Source organism: Takifugu rubripes, chromosome 17, assembly GCF_901000725.2.
Source record: "Takifugu rubripes chromosome 17, fTakRub1.2, whole genome shotgun sequence".
Lineage (NCBI taxonomy): Eukaryota > Metazoa > Chordata > Actinopteri > Tetraodontiformes > Tetraodontidae > Takifugu > Takifugu rubripes.
In genome coordinates, this window is record NC_042301.1 from 6,822,678 (window position 1) to 6,838,791 (window position 16,114).

At 44.2% G+C, this 16,114-nt stretch overlaps 1 protein-coding gene across 2 annotated transcripts; it reads left to right on the top strand.

Annotated features, from left to right (window-relative positions):
• Positions 1–1,858: 1,858 nt before the first annotated feature.
• Positions 1,859–15,856, top strand: LOC105418685 (uncharacterized). Of its 2 annotated transcripts, XM_029850878.1 has the most exons (10): positions 1,859–2,068; positions 8,444–8,538; positions 8,907–8,985; positions 9,784–10,150; positions 11,108–11,185; positions 11,412–12,538; positions 12,726–13,264; positions 13,343–13,555; positions 13,721–13,948; positions 14,044–15,856. In XM_029850878.1, the coding sequence occupies exons 1-10, from the start codon at positions 1,989–1,991 to the stop codon at positions 14,295–14,297; spliced, it is 3,060 nt and encodes a 1,019-aa protein (XP_029706738.1). In that variant the 5' UTR covers positions 1,859–1,988; the 3' UTR covers positions 14,298–15,856. The 2 variants fall into 2 exon arrangements, with proteins under 2 accessions (XP_029706738.1, XP_029706737.1); XM_029850877.1 differs by having other exon boundaries at positions 1,861–2,068; positions 12,726–13,555.
• The last annotated feature ends 258 nt before the right edge of the window (positions 15,857–16,114 follow it).

A 16,114-nucleotide genomic window follows, 5' to 3' on the forward strand; every position in this document is an offset into this window, starting at 1 on the left:
AGGTTTAGACTCAGGTTAAGTTAAGGGTTAGGATCAGGCTTAGGTTAGGATGATGGTGAGCTTATGCTCCAGATTGATGTCCCACCTCTGGTCTGGCTCTCCAGCAGGAAGTTAGCAGCACCCAGGTGAGAGCAAGCAAACAGAAAGTGTTTTTTTTAAGTATAAAAGCTTTATGTTGCTGACTGGACATCCTTGGTCCAATGAACATCAACACTGATCAGCCAAGCGCTGAATAAGGATTTATCCACTTCTGTCTGTGAATGAGGCCATTAAACTAATGAGTGAATGAATGGATTGGCCGATTGGCTCAGAACTTCATTTGTTTGTCTGTCATGAAGAAATCTGCAGTTTTCCACAAATGATCAGTTCATATACTTCAACATCAGGAAGTATCTTCTGAGATCAGAGGAGGTTCCATTTTCTCTGCTCTCTTTTTTAAGATCTGATGTGTTGCTTTATTTACATACGAAGATGACTACTCAGTTGTACCAGTTTATGTATTTATTAATATTGTTAGCTTTGTTTTGGCAAATTGGTTTACAAGGATCTCAATGAAAAGACTGTTGACTGATGATCAACTGATTCATCTCTGGAACAATGTGCAGAGCAACAAATTCAAGTAGTTCTTCTTTGAAAGGGAATTTAATCAAAGGTAGAATTCACTAATGCTAACCTGAGTCTCTAACATCTGCCAAGCCTTATTCTCAACAAATATTGGGCTGAACTGTTTATGTCTGTTTCATAAATCTTAAATACAAATGAAGAGAGGCACAAAATCTGACCTTTTATCACTAATATATAGTGATGAAACAAGAGAGGCTCAGGTTGATCCAACTGATCATAAATCATCAATGTCCAGTCAAAAAACATGAGGTCCATTAAACAGTGGTTACCACAATAAAATTACAGCTGGAAATAGAACCAGAGTAAAAATATATTTTGTTTACCTCATGAATTTTGATCAGCACTGATGAGTCTGACTACTGTGTGCCATCAACTAGAGAGCTGAATGTGTAGTTTGCATGTATATTTGAAGCAGTAGTGTAGATAATAAATCAGTGTAGTCTAATTAGATTAAATGAGGGAAGCAAAACATTCTGTAACATCTTTATCAGTTTATTCGCTCGCATGTGTCACACCATCTTAGAAAGTGAATTGATATTCAGAATTAAAAAAACAAAACATCTCAATGTGATTATGTATGTATTTATTCCAATGAACAATAATTTGACATCTAATATTATAGATGTGTTCTGTGTTACTTTTTCGACATCAACAGTATTTATATTATACCATTTATGTAAATAAAATAATAATGAAAAAAAATCATTGCCAAATCACACATATTGCCAATACGCGTGCATCTTTTTAGAATTTACTGTTTCAGTTGTTGAAGTAAAGAAAAATATAGAAAATTATGTGTATATAGGAGTATATAGTACACAATTTTGTCAGATAGTGTTGACCTGTTGCTGATATAGTGCTCATGCATGTAAAGTATTGATCAAGATTTTCCCAATATAATCAAAAATTGTTTTATTTTTGTTTGATTTTAACGTTTGATTTTAAAAGTATTTCTTTTAAATTTATCTTCCATTGTTTTGTAATGGTTCTTATAAGTTGGCACGCTAATCACTGGAGACGGTCTACTTTTTCAGTTGCTAGAGCGCGTCTATTCTCCCGAAGGGTTGCCAGGTGTGTTCATCCTTTTTTATTCGTTATTTCTACCTCAACCAGCGAACAGTTTAACATTTCGTCTTAAATATCAAAAATTATTGGAGGATCAATGGCCGGAAACGCCATCAGGGTTCCGTTAGGTGATTTTGTGTGTTTGGCGGCGCCGGTGCACCCCTCCGCTCAGCCGAGTTGGAAGCGTCTGGAATAACCTTGGTGTGAGCCAGTTTAGAGGCAGGAGAGACGAGAGAGCGGCGGAGCAGAGCGGTGCGGCGCGGTGTGGCGGCGGAAGATCAGCGATCGCTGCTGAGAACATGGCGGAGACCGGACGCTTCGACTACCGGGAAGATTTCAGCACCGGAGAAGACTTCAAGCCCGTCATGCCAATGCGAGGGTGAGGGCTCGGTGAAACATGACACAGATATGCCCATAACAGTTCCATGATAGTCTTTTCCTCCACAATGACAGCGAGAATCGGGTGGGTGTGTGCGCACGTAAAGGGGGCTGTTTTTGATGGAACTAAAGTTGTAAACATACAATGTTGTGTCCCGGTAAAGGGCGACAACAACCGACCGATGAAGGCGACATAAACTGTGCTGGAAAGTCGCTTACTTGCCTCATGCTAGCCTGTTTTGTTACGTTGATTCCACCTTACAAAGATGTGCGAAAGAGGTGCGTGTTTGTGTGCTCGCGTGTGCGTGTGATGTATTCATGCACAGTGTCCGAGCGACAGGTCTAAAGAGAAATATGCTAAATAATCAGTTTGATTGAGCAGAAAGGTAATTAACCCCGTTCTCCTGTACATGCGCTTTTATATCAAGATGCCGAAAAAGTTCTAAAAAATTAACTGTTCGGTTTAAAAAAGTTATAAAAATGTCACAATGCTCTCAACGTTTTCTAGTGCGTGAGTCTGTAAACGCGCGCTCGTGTCCGTGTGTAATGTGTGCGCGCGCCTGTGTGTGTGGTTGTTAGACAGAAAGACACACAGACACACAGGGAGGGGGAGAGAGCGTGAGAGAGAAAGGAGCAGCTCTGTGTGTGTGTGTGTGTGTGTGTGTGTGTGTGTGTGTACACGTGTGTGGGGAGGGGAGTGGTGTGTGTGTGTATGTACACGTGTGTGTGTGTGTGTGTGTGTGTGTGTGTGGTAGAGACATGGAGGGGAGTGGTGTGTGTGTGGTAGAGACATGGAGGGGAGTGGTGTGTGTGTGTGTATGTGTGTGTGTGTGTGTGTGTGTGTGTGTGAGTGAGTGTGTGGTAGAGAGAGGGAGGGGGAGTAGTGTGTGTGTGTGTGTGTCAGAGAAAGGAGGGGGAAATTGTGTGTGAGTGTGTGTGTGTGTGTGTGTGTGTGTGTGTGTGCGTGCGTGCGCGCGCAAGCAACCAAGCAAGAGCAGGGAAAGGAGGGGGGAGTGTGTGTCTGTGTACTGTGTGTATGTGGGCGATGGGAGGGGGAGAGTGTGTGCGTGACAGAGACAGACACTATGTGTGTGCATGTGCGTGTGTGTGCGCACACGCGTGTATGAGAGAGATAGGGAGGGGGAGTACAGTGTGTAAGGAGTGTGTGACAAAGGAGAGTGTGTGTGTTTGTGTGTGTGTGTGCGTGCTCAGTATTGAGTGAGTGAGTGAGTGAGTGAGTGAGTGAGTGAGTGAGTGTTTTTCTCTGAGTTTGTGTGGTTGAGAGGAAGTGTGTGTGTGTGAGAGGAAGACAGGGTGAGTTTAAAAGATGAGAAAATGTGTGTTTCTATGTTTGCACATTTTGTTTGTGTCAGTTGGTTTGAGTGAGTATAACACGAGTGTGTTATGAAGGTGTGTTTACTGTGTGGTGAGAGAGGGAGAGACGGACTGAGATGTGCATAAATGTCTGAGAATGAGCACATAAAAGTGTGTGTGCATGTGCAGAACGACAGATAGAAGGGAAGTGTGTTAGAGGCACTGTAAGGGGCGGGGATAGTGTGTGTGATGGGAGGGAGAGAATGTGTTTATGTGTATGTGAAAGAAAATAAAATATAAGGGGGGTGTGTGTGTCTGATGGTTGGATACAGTTCATTTTCTGTGTATCATCTCCATTCTGATCTAATTATTGGGGAGAGACAAAATGTGCATTTTTGGGACTGTGTGAGAAAGAGAGAGAAGATGGAGGGTGTGTGTTACATTGGGAGTGACTGTGTGTCTGAGAGAGCAGAAATCACAAGGAATTTTGTGTGTTTGCATGTGTGTGAAAGAGAGACACAAACAAGGGCTGTGTGTTTGTGTGTGTGTATGTGTGTGTGTGTGATACACGTGGAGGACAGTGTTGTTTCTACCAACTTGTTGATCTCCTAGTTTTGGTCACCAATCTTGTCATGAGGTTAAAGTGTGAAGGGTCACATAGGAACTGAATAAGGGTTATGTACAAAATGGTAATGTTTGATTAGGAAGGATTAAAGTAAATTTAATAAATAAGATAATAAAGCCTATACAGATAACCTGCGCGCGTGTGCAAGTTCAAGCTTTTGAAACTGATGGGTGAGTTTGAAAGACCTGAGTAAGAAAGTGCAAATTTTGTGTTTATTCAGTAAGGAGGTGTGTGTGTGTGTCTGTTTTTGTCTGTTTGTGTGTGCATGTGCGTGTTTGTGTGTGTGTGTGTGAGAGAGAGACAACGACAGTGTGTTTGTCTGTGTCCTACACAGGGAAGGATAGTGTTTATGCATCTACTTTGTTTATGAAAAAGGAAAGGACTGTGTCTGTCTGTCTATGTGTGCCTGCTTAAAAAGTAGAAAGATACATGTGTGTACTGTGCGTGGGTGGTATGATATATCTGGGGGGGGGGGGGGGGGGGGGGGGGGGGGGGGGGGGGTTGTTTTTATATTGAAAATTCTGTAGTGTATGTGTTGCTAAAGTTTATTAAAGTGTTGCTTTACTGTATAAGTGCACAAGATGCTTTGATTGTGTTCCTTTTGATATTAGAACCAGCACATTTTCATTCCTTGATGTGTATGGTTGTAATTTTGGCTGTTTGCATGTTAGATATTGACATTATCTGTGTCTACTAGATATTACTGCATAATAAGAAGTTGTGCATTTGTGTATCCATCATCTTGTGTTATATTTGCTTGTAAATTTTTAAACTATATGTAATGCAAAGATTGCAGATGTGTGTCTTAAGCATGTATGTGTGGATAGAACTTGAGACTGTGTGTGCGCGTGTGCGTGAGGGGGGAGGGAGGGAGAGAGAGATTGCCTGTGTGCCTGTTTGTGTGAGTGTGAGAGAGAAACAGAGAGAGGGAGGGAAGGTGAGAGAGGATGTGTGAGTGAGTGAGTGAGTGAGTGAGTGAGTGAGTGAGTGAGTGAGTGAGTGAGTGAGTGAGTGAGTGAGTGAGTGAGTGAGTGAGTGAGTGAGTGAGTGAGAGACAGAGAAAAGCTGCGTGTGTGTGAGTGAGAGAGAGACAGAGAGAGATGCTGCATGTGTGTCAGTGTTTGTGTATGTGTGAAAGAGAAATGGTGCGTGTGTGTTTGTGTGGAGGAATAAGAGAGAGGCTGTGTGTGTGTGTGTGTGTGTAAGAGAGAGAAACAGAGGGAGAAAGGGAAGGAGAGAGAGGCTGTGTGTGCGTGCGTGTGTGTGTGTGCGTGTGTGTGTGTGTGTGTTTGAGTGAGCTTTCCTGTGTGTTTGTGTGCACATGTGAGCTTTAGAGAGGGGGAGGGGAGGTGTGTGTGTGAGAGTGTGTGCTTCAGAGAGGATATTTGTGTGAGTGAGCAAGTGAGTGTGTTTGCGTGCCTGTAAGCCTGAGCGGGAGGGGTGTGTGAGCGCCTGTTTGCATGCCTGTGTGTGTGTGTGTGTGTGTGTGTGTGCGTGCATGGGGATCTGATAGGGGGAGCGGTGTGTGTGTACACACATGTGAACTGTTCAAGCTGTGCATGTGTGTATATGTGCTGACGCATATGTGGGTCTTGACTGCCTGTTTGTGTGTTTGTGCATGGATGTGGGTTGGCAGAAGTGTGTGTGTGTGTGTGTGTGTGTGTGTGTGTGTTGGATAACTAAAAGGAATGAGGAGGAGAAGAATGAGAGAATCGATCTAGGGAGTGAGACGGGTATGGAGGAAGAGATGGGGGGGGCTTTGGTAAGAAAGTCCAACTAAATCAAACTGATTCAAGAATCAAAATGAGAAATACTGAGAAATATGAATAGGGGATGTTTGTGGACAGCAGCAGTGATGTACAGGGATTAGGTGTCAGTCTTGATCAGTTCTCTGATGGATCCACAGAGGTGAGAACAGTTGTTAGAGTCCTTCAGCTTCATAGCTGCTGCTAATAGAATGAACCTGGATGTTTCCACTTCATCTGAGCCCAGCTGAATCAGCAGTGATGTCATTATTACTGTTGGTTTGTAAAGCTCCAAACATATGTATCTCTGTAGTGTGAGAGCTCTGGTAAATATTGTAAATGAGACGAGCACTGTCATCACATACTGAGAAGTCTAAGCTTTACTTCAGATTTTTCAACTGATTTCTTATTCGACATATTTTCTGACCTGCTTGATGCTTTGTTTTAAATGGAAAAGCTTTCTTCTGGCTTCATAATTGATTATTGATTTTTTTGTGTGTGTGTGAGACAGAGACACAGAGACAGTGAGGGAAAGATGACAGACAGATGGACAGACAGACAGGGAGAGAGACAGACTCACACAGAGATGGAGAGGGAAAGCAGAGACAGAAAGATGGAGACAAATAGACAGAGACAGACAGACGGAGAGAAACACAGGCAGCCATACAGAGTGAAGGATGCAGGCAAGCAGATAGGTAGGCAGGCAGAAGGGTAGTTTACATGCAGTTTAATCCAGCTCTGCTTAAAATTGGACTTTGGCATCTTGTCCCAGTTCACATGCACCAGAGAGACTCAAACAACTGAGAGGAAGATATTCTCTTCTTCAACACTAGGTGATGATGAGCCTCTTTCCAACAGGTTAATATGGCCTGGTTCTGGTTGACCTATTACATCACTTAGTAAAGACCTGGAGTCAGGCTGCAGACAGCATTTCCAACAACACGAAGGTGGACAATCGTACAGTTCTGTTTACCTCGTGTGCCAGGAAGGCTTTACTTGGTGTGCAGATGAGATGTCCACTCTCCTGTCACTGGCATTCTTGCATATTTTTCTTCTGGGGTCATACACCAGCATGGGTAGGGTGTGGAGAATATGCAGATGCATCCTTTAAGTCACTATAAGGCCTCAACATGGAGAAAATTGATTTTCAATCACATTATCTGGGTGTTTAGGAGGACTCTGATATCAGTCGGACTTTTACATGCACCTCAGTTGTCCAGTTACAGTTGGATTAAGGCACTAATTTAAGTGCCATGTAAACATACGGGATGGGGAGTGGTGGGAGAGAGGGGGAGGGACGGAGAGAGGGGGAGAGAGGTAGGGGGGAGAAATAGAGAGAGGTTTGGCTTCTAAAGAAGAACACATGAACAGTCGTGCTGATTGTGAGGGTTCTAGTGTGCTGCTACACACGACCGTCGACACACGGTTCAAAGTAGCACTCGATGGGAGTGGAGAGGATTGGTCCAGAGACGGGGGGGCCTGGTGGATCTCTGCTGGTGAACTCACCCCCCCCCCCCTTCCTTTTCCTTCTTTTCCTCTGTCTGTTGCTTTAATTTTTCATTCCCCTCTACTTTTTCTGCTCTCATTCCTCCTCTCTCTGTTTCCTGTCTCGTCTGCATGAACACACACACACACACACACACACACACACACACACACACACACGCACACACACACACACACACTGAGTAATCAACACTTAAAATCCAAGCACAGTCTTCCTATGGCCTAATTTAACAGCCTCCAATGTCATGTGGGCAAAATCAGCACTGAGATCACTAATAAAAGAAGGTGCACAGAACCAGCAGAGACCTGTGGTTTGGCTCTTCTGGGGGAGGCAGTTCTGTGGAGGATTTAGGCTTACTCGTCCATCTTGGGCTCACACAGGTGGCTCTCTTTCAGATATCTGGGGTAATACAGCCCCGGGCAGAGCCTATGAATGTAAACACTAACATACGATACGAATACGATATGATTATAGGAGTGACACACAGAACAACTCTTTTCTGGGTCACCTTTAATAAATGAATTAAATTCAGTCATTTACTAGCAGATGAGGTTAGCAGGGATCCTTATCGTGGGGCCGAGGATGCTTAGATGTCTGAACTTCATCAAGTGTAAATGGACAGCAGTTCATTTAGATGTTTCTGTGCAGATAATTGGAGGTAAAAAGGAGTTGGACCTGGTGCTGTGCTGCTGTTGGTACCATGTGCACCATTGTTCCACCATTTAAAATGACTGGTTCTTCAAGGTGATTCTGCTAATACTGCTGATGAGAGGTTGTTTTTATATTAAATATGTAGCGCCTTGGGCCTTTTTTTAAAATCTGACTGTAGTCCTTATTCTATTACAGTTTCTTATAAATATATGTCAATATTTGTCATTTGAATGTGGTCTTGGTGCTAAAGGGAGTGAATTTTTTTCTGGTGCTGCTTTAACTGGTGCTGCTTTAAGGTGGAGGTTGAAAAGTTGAAAGATATCCATGTATGTTAGAGCTCTCTTATAGTGTGTCCAAACACACTTTTCAAACTTTAAACAAACATTTTCTCCATGTTTTTGCCATATTGTTACATCAGAGGCTAATGGAAGCTTTTATTAATTCCCTCATTGTATCGATTAATCTCTGCCCTGATTGATGTGAAATCTGGCCAGTATGAAATAATAATTGTGTGTGTGTGTGTGTTCATTGCAGGCGCGGGTGTGGAAGGAAAAGGAAGGGGACCCCCGTCAAAGTCTTTGTTTCAAACACTGAGGAGGAGAGCGTGTCTGAACACAGCTTCAGTCCAGGTTTGTGTTTGTTGGTTATATCAGTAGAACATATTCTCAATGTGTGTCTGTGTGTATTGGGACATGCACACATGTAGCTATGTTATTGGTGTGGGGGGAGGGAGAGTATACAATTGAGTGTGACCTACTTTTGTGCATGTGCATTTGTGTTTATGTGGCATGTGTCCTGTGATGTGCACTGTGATGTGTGTGTGTGTGTGTGTGTGTGTGTGTGTGCGCGCGCGCGCGCGTGCGTGCGTGCGTGTGTGTGTGCGTGTGCATCCAGGGCAGGGCAGGGCAGGGCAATGATGACCTTTGCATGCATGTGTGTGTGTCCTTGCACCTTGTATGTAATCCTTTTCCACTGACTGCTGTTGCTGTGCTCTCAGGTGTGTGTAAGGAGGCAGCAGACAGCAAACGCTTCATACCCGAGGCTGCTCTCTTCAGCACAGAAGCTGCTCACCACTGGTAAGTGAACTTTTACCTTTTTCTGTATTCCTGTTATTTTATACAGCTATCCTCATGAAAAGAGTCAAAACAACTGTGTCTTTATGCATACTGTGTGTAGACTGTGCAACAATCCTGCTTGTAGTAACTGGGAGCTCCTCAGCACGTTTTTAGTGTATTTTTAAAAGCTCAGTCAGCAGTATGACGCCCCTATTGTTGGAGTGATTAACATAAAGCCGTCTCAGCCCTCCTCATCTTGAAACATAAGTGCTGTCTCTGAACTTTAGTCCTGCCCTCTGACCTGCTGTGGTTAGGCAGCAGGTAGGTCCACAACACTTCTGTAGTTTTCTGAGTGTTTGAGGACAGAAGGCATCCTGGGGTTTTCCACTGTCCTGCTAAGAGAGTGTTTGACATCATTGGACAGAAATGTGTCGAGACCTCAGAAGAAAAAAGGACCTAAAAAAATATATAACTGTTCATTGGTGACTTCATTGTTCTATGATGAGAGCGTAGCAGTATAATTTTGTCAGTGTCTAACCTAAAGGATTGGTCTTTAAGTTTAGTTAAACTTTAATGCATCTGTGTGCCCGTGAGTCAATTACATCAGGAGAAAGTCAAAATTCCAGCCAAATGTTGTAAAAACATGTATGAGGTCAGTATAAAACTCTGATAGTGGAATAGAATTCTAAATAATGTGATGAAAGAAATAAACAGATTTTGTTTTTCTTATTTTGACAATTAATTTCTGAAGGTACTCATTGAGCCACAGCTGCCTCTGACAAAAAGAGTGTAGAAACTGACCAAAACTTTGTTTTTCAGTGGTCCAGCAGAGCTGGCTGATAGCAGAATCTCTCCTGGATCCAGGTCCAGCTCATCTTCAGCTTCTACACAAGCTTCAGTTCCTGCTGCTTCCTCAGCCCCAACCTTAACTCCAGTCCCTGCTCCTGCACCGGCAACCTCCTCCCGTCAGGCCCCATCTCTGACCCCTGCCTCTACAGCGCCGGCGGCCCCAGCGGCCTCGGCTCCGGCCCCAACTGCCAGCTCATTTCCTCCTTCCCCTAACTGTCGCATCAGAGAGGTCCATTGTGGCAGCCAGGTGCGACTGGTTGTTATAGCCATCCGTGACATCACCAAAGGGGAAGAGATCACTGTGGACTACAGCCTGACTGAGTGGGGAGAGAACCTGGTCAGTACTCCAACAGTCAAAACTTCACATTTTCGGTACCACTGCAGTTCTCATTATAAACTCTATTCTGATACTTTGAATCCCTCGTGTCCTGTAATCACAAGCATGCAAGAGTACAATAATCCTGGGAAGGAGACTGAACAACTGATGCGTGATCTAATTTAAAAGTTCAACTTTTTGCCTTGATCATTATATCTTATCTCCAACCAGCTCATGTTTCAGTTGCCTTGGTTACTTCTTCATCATAACATTAAGATTTGCATTCACACAGTGTGCATAACCTCTGACGACATCAGATAGGTAACCATATGTCATGTGCACACATACCCAGAGCGAAGCTAGGCTTGGGTTGCCATGGTGATGGATGAACTCCAGTTTTCACTCTACCTGCAGCAACTGTCTCCATGGCTCCAACATCTGCTCTTTTAATGGATTTTATTCAGTTGGATACATTCCATTTAATTCAAATGCAAACACCATCTATTAGTTTATAAAAATAAATAGATCAAATTGAGGAATGGACTGAATAATAATGTTAATGCTAATAATAACAATAATAATAACAATAAAGAATTGTGATGGCTTATACTTTTCTGTACAGCATATTTGACTGTTTTCTGTTGTGAGCAGCTTGTTGTTACTTTGTTCTAACTCCCCCAAAGCAATTGTGTAAAAAAGGGATATTTATGATGATGATGAGTATTATTAATTAGGAATACTATGGGCACTAGAAAAGTTTTATTTCTGGTTCAGACTACAGAAATAGTTTATACATATTTTTAAAATATTAGTTGAGCTTTGAATTTTTATTGTGTGTTTATTCATATTTTAATAGTTATTTGTTCTGTTGAATCTGTCAATGACACGTAAAACCAAACATACTTATCAAAATGCACAAAATGAAAACTTTGTTACTCCTGAAAGTTGGTTCTAATGTACCTTTTCTGTGTCCTCCAGGGTTTCCGTGGTGCTGTGTCACCAGGCCAACGTGACTGTAACTCTAACTCTGACACAGAAAACAGTAACATTAAAAAGGTATGTTTCACACACACACACACACACACACACACACACACACACACACACACACACACACACACACAGATATAGAGAGCTGTAGAAGAGAGTCATATTTAAAATCCGCCAGAAAATCAGTTGAAACAACCCAAATTAAAATGTCTTTTTTTGTTTGTTTGTTTTTCAACATGTCTTTATATGCCTTATTGCGGTCTCATTTTCCCTCGCGGTCTTGTTCTTCCAGGAGGACGAACCTCTGTCTCTGACGGCCCCAGGGCCACAGAGGCAGCAGCATCAGGACTATGTCACCCCCTCCTGGTCGCTCTCCCCTTCATCTTCCCCTATCTCCCACTCTGACGCTAGTGACTCAGAAGCTGGAAACGAGGACAATGCCAGCCCCCGTGGTCGGGCTCTACGGCGTCGAAAAAAACGGCGAGGCACTCCTTCCAAGAAGAAGACCCTTCACCGGACACACCCTGGAAGGGCGGCAATAGACTCCCCGTCTAATATTCCTCCTCACAACCATCTGCTTAATCCATCCCACTCACCTATCCAGTCCTCTCCTCACTGTTCGTCTTCCTCTTCCCCCTCTTCGGCTAAACACATCTTTAAAGCTCCAGCTCCACTCAGCTCCCACACAGCAAGCAATGTCTCCAGGGGCGGAATATCTATAGACTCCATGCGCCAAACCTGTGACTACTGTGGACGCCACTTTCGTTCCTTGGGACGCCACTTGGATAAACACCATGCACACCAACCAGAAGTGTGCTCTGCCCTGGTGGAGCGCTACACGCAGATGCCCCGCCTGCAGCCGCCAAACACTGGTTTCAGCACAACTCACAGACAAATCCAACAGCATTCTAATTCACAAGTAGTGGAACAGAATCGCAATTCAGATCTGTCACAGAGTGGCGTCCAGGATGTCTTCATGTCTCCGCCCACATTAAGAGCAGCCAATCAGTCCCCTTCATCCACTGCAAGAAACTCCAACGTGCCTGTGTTGACTCCTCCACGTGGTCAGAATGCAGTGCCAGTGTCTGTTTTAAAGAGAAGTCCACCACCTGTGTCTGTGCCTCAATCCAGGAAGGGAGCGATGAGGAGACGGATGGAGGAAAGACCGGGGGAGGAGGAGGAAGAGGTGAATGAGGAGGATGAAGATGAAGAAGAGGATGTAGAAGTTGTGGAAGTGAAACGGCCTAAAGAGGAGGAGGACATTGAGGTGCTGTGCCCGCAGTCTTTCAGCAGCAAATCAGCCAAAGAGATGGAGGTGCCAAAGGAGGAGGAAGAGGAGGATGATGAGGAAGAGGATAATGGAGTGGTAGAGGTGGATGATGAGAGTGGGACAGAAGATAAAGAAAAAGACTTGCTGAGGTGAATAAGTGGCTTATGCATCGTGAATGCTGTGTGCGTGTGTATTTATATACACCTTTAGATCCTAACCATATGTCATCCACATATTTAATCAGCCATATTTCCCTTCTCTACAGCTGGGCAAAAATAAGCCAAATGAAAATGAAGGAATTCATGAATGGACTAATGATTTGTTCTTTTTCTTCAGCGGGTCTGGTCGTCATCACTTGCTGCCCCTCCTGTCGTCCTTGTCTTCTCTTGTGTTGTACCTTCGGCGGCTGCAGCATTCGGCCTTCTTGTCCCTGTCTCGGCAGCTGCAGTCAGCTGAAGCATGGCGTCTTCTTTGCCACTCCAGCCTTGCCCTCCTAATTCTGTACAACCGGCGACGCGAGTGTGAAGTCTCCAAGCTGTCTATAAATGAGTATTGTGCTCGTGTCACCCCCCAATGCCCTGTTCCTGTCCCGCCCGGAGCCCCTCCAGCTCTCACTCCATTGGAGGCTTCCCTGTCACCCTTTGAGCGCCTGGTGCTGCCTCACCTCCCCAGAGTCGGGGTCCAGGGTAAACGTGGACGAGTCCAGCCCCTCATTCTTCCACCTCACTGCGAACCCTGTCTGGAGCTGCTCCTACAGACTCGCCAGGATGTCGGCGTCGACCCTGCAAACCCATATGTGTTTGCTAGGCCGTACCACTCCCCCGCCACACCGCTGCGAGGCACCGACCTCCTCCGCAGCCTGGCCCGATCAAGCGGTACTCGTAATCCCCGCGCTCTTACCCAAACCAGGGTTCGCCGTCAGGTAGCTATACTAACACAGCTGCTGCTACTAGGAGAAGGAGAAGAGCCTTGCCAGCCTGGTGCCAGTGCCGTGGAGAGGTTGGAGCACTTCCTTGAGAGGGAGTACCATGTGACACAGGATTGCGCTGGAATCGGCCAAGACCCAGGACTCATGGGTCGAGTGGGCCGAGTTGTCCTTTGTGGAGAGAGGGATGGAGTGCTGTTCAGAGGAATGAGCCTGAACCAAATCTGCTTGGAGCTTGATGGTGAGATTATAGTATGGAGAAGTGGGACTGTGGGTTTTAGGATCAGTAGTTGTACACAGCAGTGTCCACTAGGGGGGGGGGTTATTTGCTAAGTAGGGGTACATTACGGCGATCACGTTTTGACATTTCTCCTTCCAACTCTTCTATTACCTCCCCTCCTCTCAGTCATGTCAGGGAACTCTGCAGAATCGTACTCTGAGGGGGACTCTGAAGGGGAGCAGGTGAAGGAGAAGCCAGAGGGGCCAACGACTGCTGCTACTCCTGAGCCTGCACCTACACTGCTGTACGTTAGGAAGAGCAAAAGCAACGGGCGGGTAGGACGGCCCAAGAAACTGAAAAACAGTCAGCTGCCTGCTCTTCCAACTCCACCTGTACACCGAAGGAGAGGCTCAGGTCTGTAGAAATCTGAATTCCTGTTTACAACAGTCATTTTACAATGTAAACAAAATAGGAGTGTTTCGTTTTTAATACTTTCTTGACTTTTACAGGTAAGCGAGGTGTCCTGAAGCGCCCCTGGTCAGAGGCGGAACGAGCAGCAGTTGAGGAGCACCTTACCCAAAACATCACAGAGCTCCGTGTCCCCGCCAAAGCAGACTGCGAGCGCTGCCTGCAGCAATGCCCCCTGTTGGTCAACAACCACCGTGACTGGCGAGCCATCAAGTTCTACTGTCACAACCGCATTCAGCTGCTCAAGAAAAACCAGCGCCGCGAAAACGAGTTGCAGCCACTTACCGTCTGCTGAAGGGGGACAGTTGAGATGCGGCGGCGGGAAACACACTCTCAAATGGTTCCCTGCTGCCCGTGAATTGCACTACTTTTGAGACAATGGTCCTAAATTTCAGTCCCCTGTTCCAATAGTGAGGTTTTGGTTTTTTTTATGTGGCTTCTGTTGAGCTTATTCTTTCTGGTGCTCTATTTAAAGGTCTTAAAAGAGAGTCCTCATGGTTCTTCTGATTTAAGGGTCACAGCGCAAGTCTTCTCTCAAAAGCAGTGCATGTAGAGGGGTGCTATTGGAGCGTTGGGATGGGTGGAAGCTCAGAGACTTTGGCAGTAACTGTACAGCCTATGAGCTATTGTACATGGACTTTTTTGGTTTCCTTACAATGGATACACTAAACTGAAATGTAAATGTGGGAGATGACAGAGCCTAACAGTGTTGTATGAACTTGGGGTAGCTTTAGTGTTTTATGCACTTGGACACATTAAAAGGGTCAGTGGCTCGTCGTTGCCGCCCTTTCATTTATAAAGGCTGTTTATTTACAGCAGACTTGATGACAGCTAACCTAGAAGAATCGTCCTCTACAGGTTAGCTGTCTATTCATGCAGCTGGCTGTGCAATTTTGACTTCATTAGATTTTGACCTTGGTTCACACGTGAGGTACTCGATGAATGAAATTCTCTGTTTGCAGTTACTGTGATACTTTTTAAAAAAAAAGAAATTAAAATCAAAAACAGAAGGGTGCGCAACATTTAGAGTTCATTTGTTGGTTTCATTTCATAGTTATAAACTGGCCTTTGAATGTTGTCACATTCTAAAATGGACTCTTCCCCTCTGGAGGACCAATGCATATTGTTCTCTTGTTCATCGATTTGTTTGTTGTTGTTTTTTCTACTTGATGCACAGTTGGTATCAAGAGTAGTTCAAAAGAATGCTGCTTTAGGCGACCAAGACACATCCATTTTTATATGCGGGAAGATTTTCCCCGATCACTTTTTGTTGTGTTTTTTTACAGTCCATTTATCAGAGAAGTGAATGTTCTGCGTAACCACATTTGTTGCATCGGTTTTTGTTCAATATGTTGCTGAAATCTTTGTTCATCAAACTAATAATCACTAATAATCTCCATGAAACCTCGAGGCAGATACTTGAAGTTACTTAAACCCTTTACGGATGTTTTCTTTTTGCTTCTAGCCCTATCAGTTAGTTGTAAATAGCAGAGATCATTATGCTAACTGGTTGATCGTACCAGACTTTTTCAGTTTTGGGGGTCTTGTTACCTGTACATAAGCCCATTTGTAAATATACGTCAGAGACAGAAAAGAAAAAACAATGTATGACATGCATTGTTTGTGTTATGACTTTTTTTTTATATAAGTCTTATAAAAATATAAACTTACTTTGTTGTGGTGTTAGGTATTGATTTCAATGCCTTATAGTTTCTGTTTTCACCTGTTTGATTCTGATTGTCAACGGCTGCAAATGCTACGTCCATTTAATCCACCTGTTAGACACAAACATTGTAAGTGTCTCAGTCGTCCATTGTTGATCAGTAAAACAGCATTATTGGGTTTTGAAACCAGCGCAATTGCAGAATAATCAGTTCAGCACACAACAAAGTACTCAGAAATGAAACACCTTGTGTTGTGAAACAGTCATAAGAGACATTTTGATTAATCACTGATGAAGATTGGAGGAACAATGATGTAGAAGCTGTTGAAGTTCAGGTTTAGTATGTTCTACAGTTTGAACCCATGGAAATGTTGAAGTTCTGCAGGAAAAATGCACTGCAGAAGCAGAACCTGAAAGAAGTCCCTGTTTTACCAGTCTTAGGGTTAGCT

Coding starts and splice junctions, on each gene's coding strand:
- LOC105418685 (XM_029850877.1), top strand. CDS start 1,989: ATGGCGGAGACCGGACGCTTCGACTACCGGGAAGATTTCAGCACCGGA. Junction 8,986..9,783: donor ACAGAAGCTGCTCACCACTG/GTAAGTGAACTT, acceptor TTTGTTTTTCAG/TGGTCCAGCAGAGCTGGCTG. Junction 12,539..12,725: donor AAAGAAAAAGACTTGCTGAG/GTGAATAAGTGG, acceptor CTTTTTCTTCAG/CGGGTCTGGTCGTCATCACT.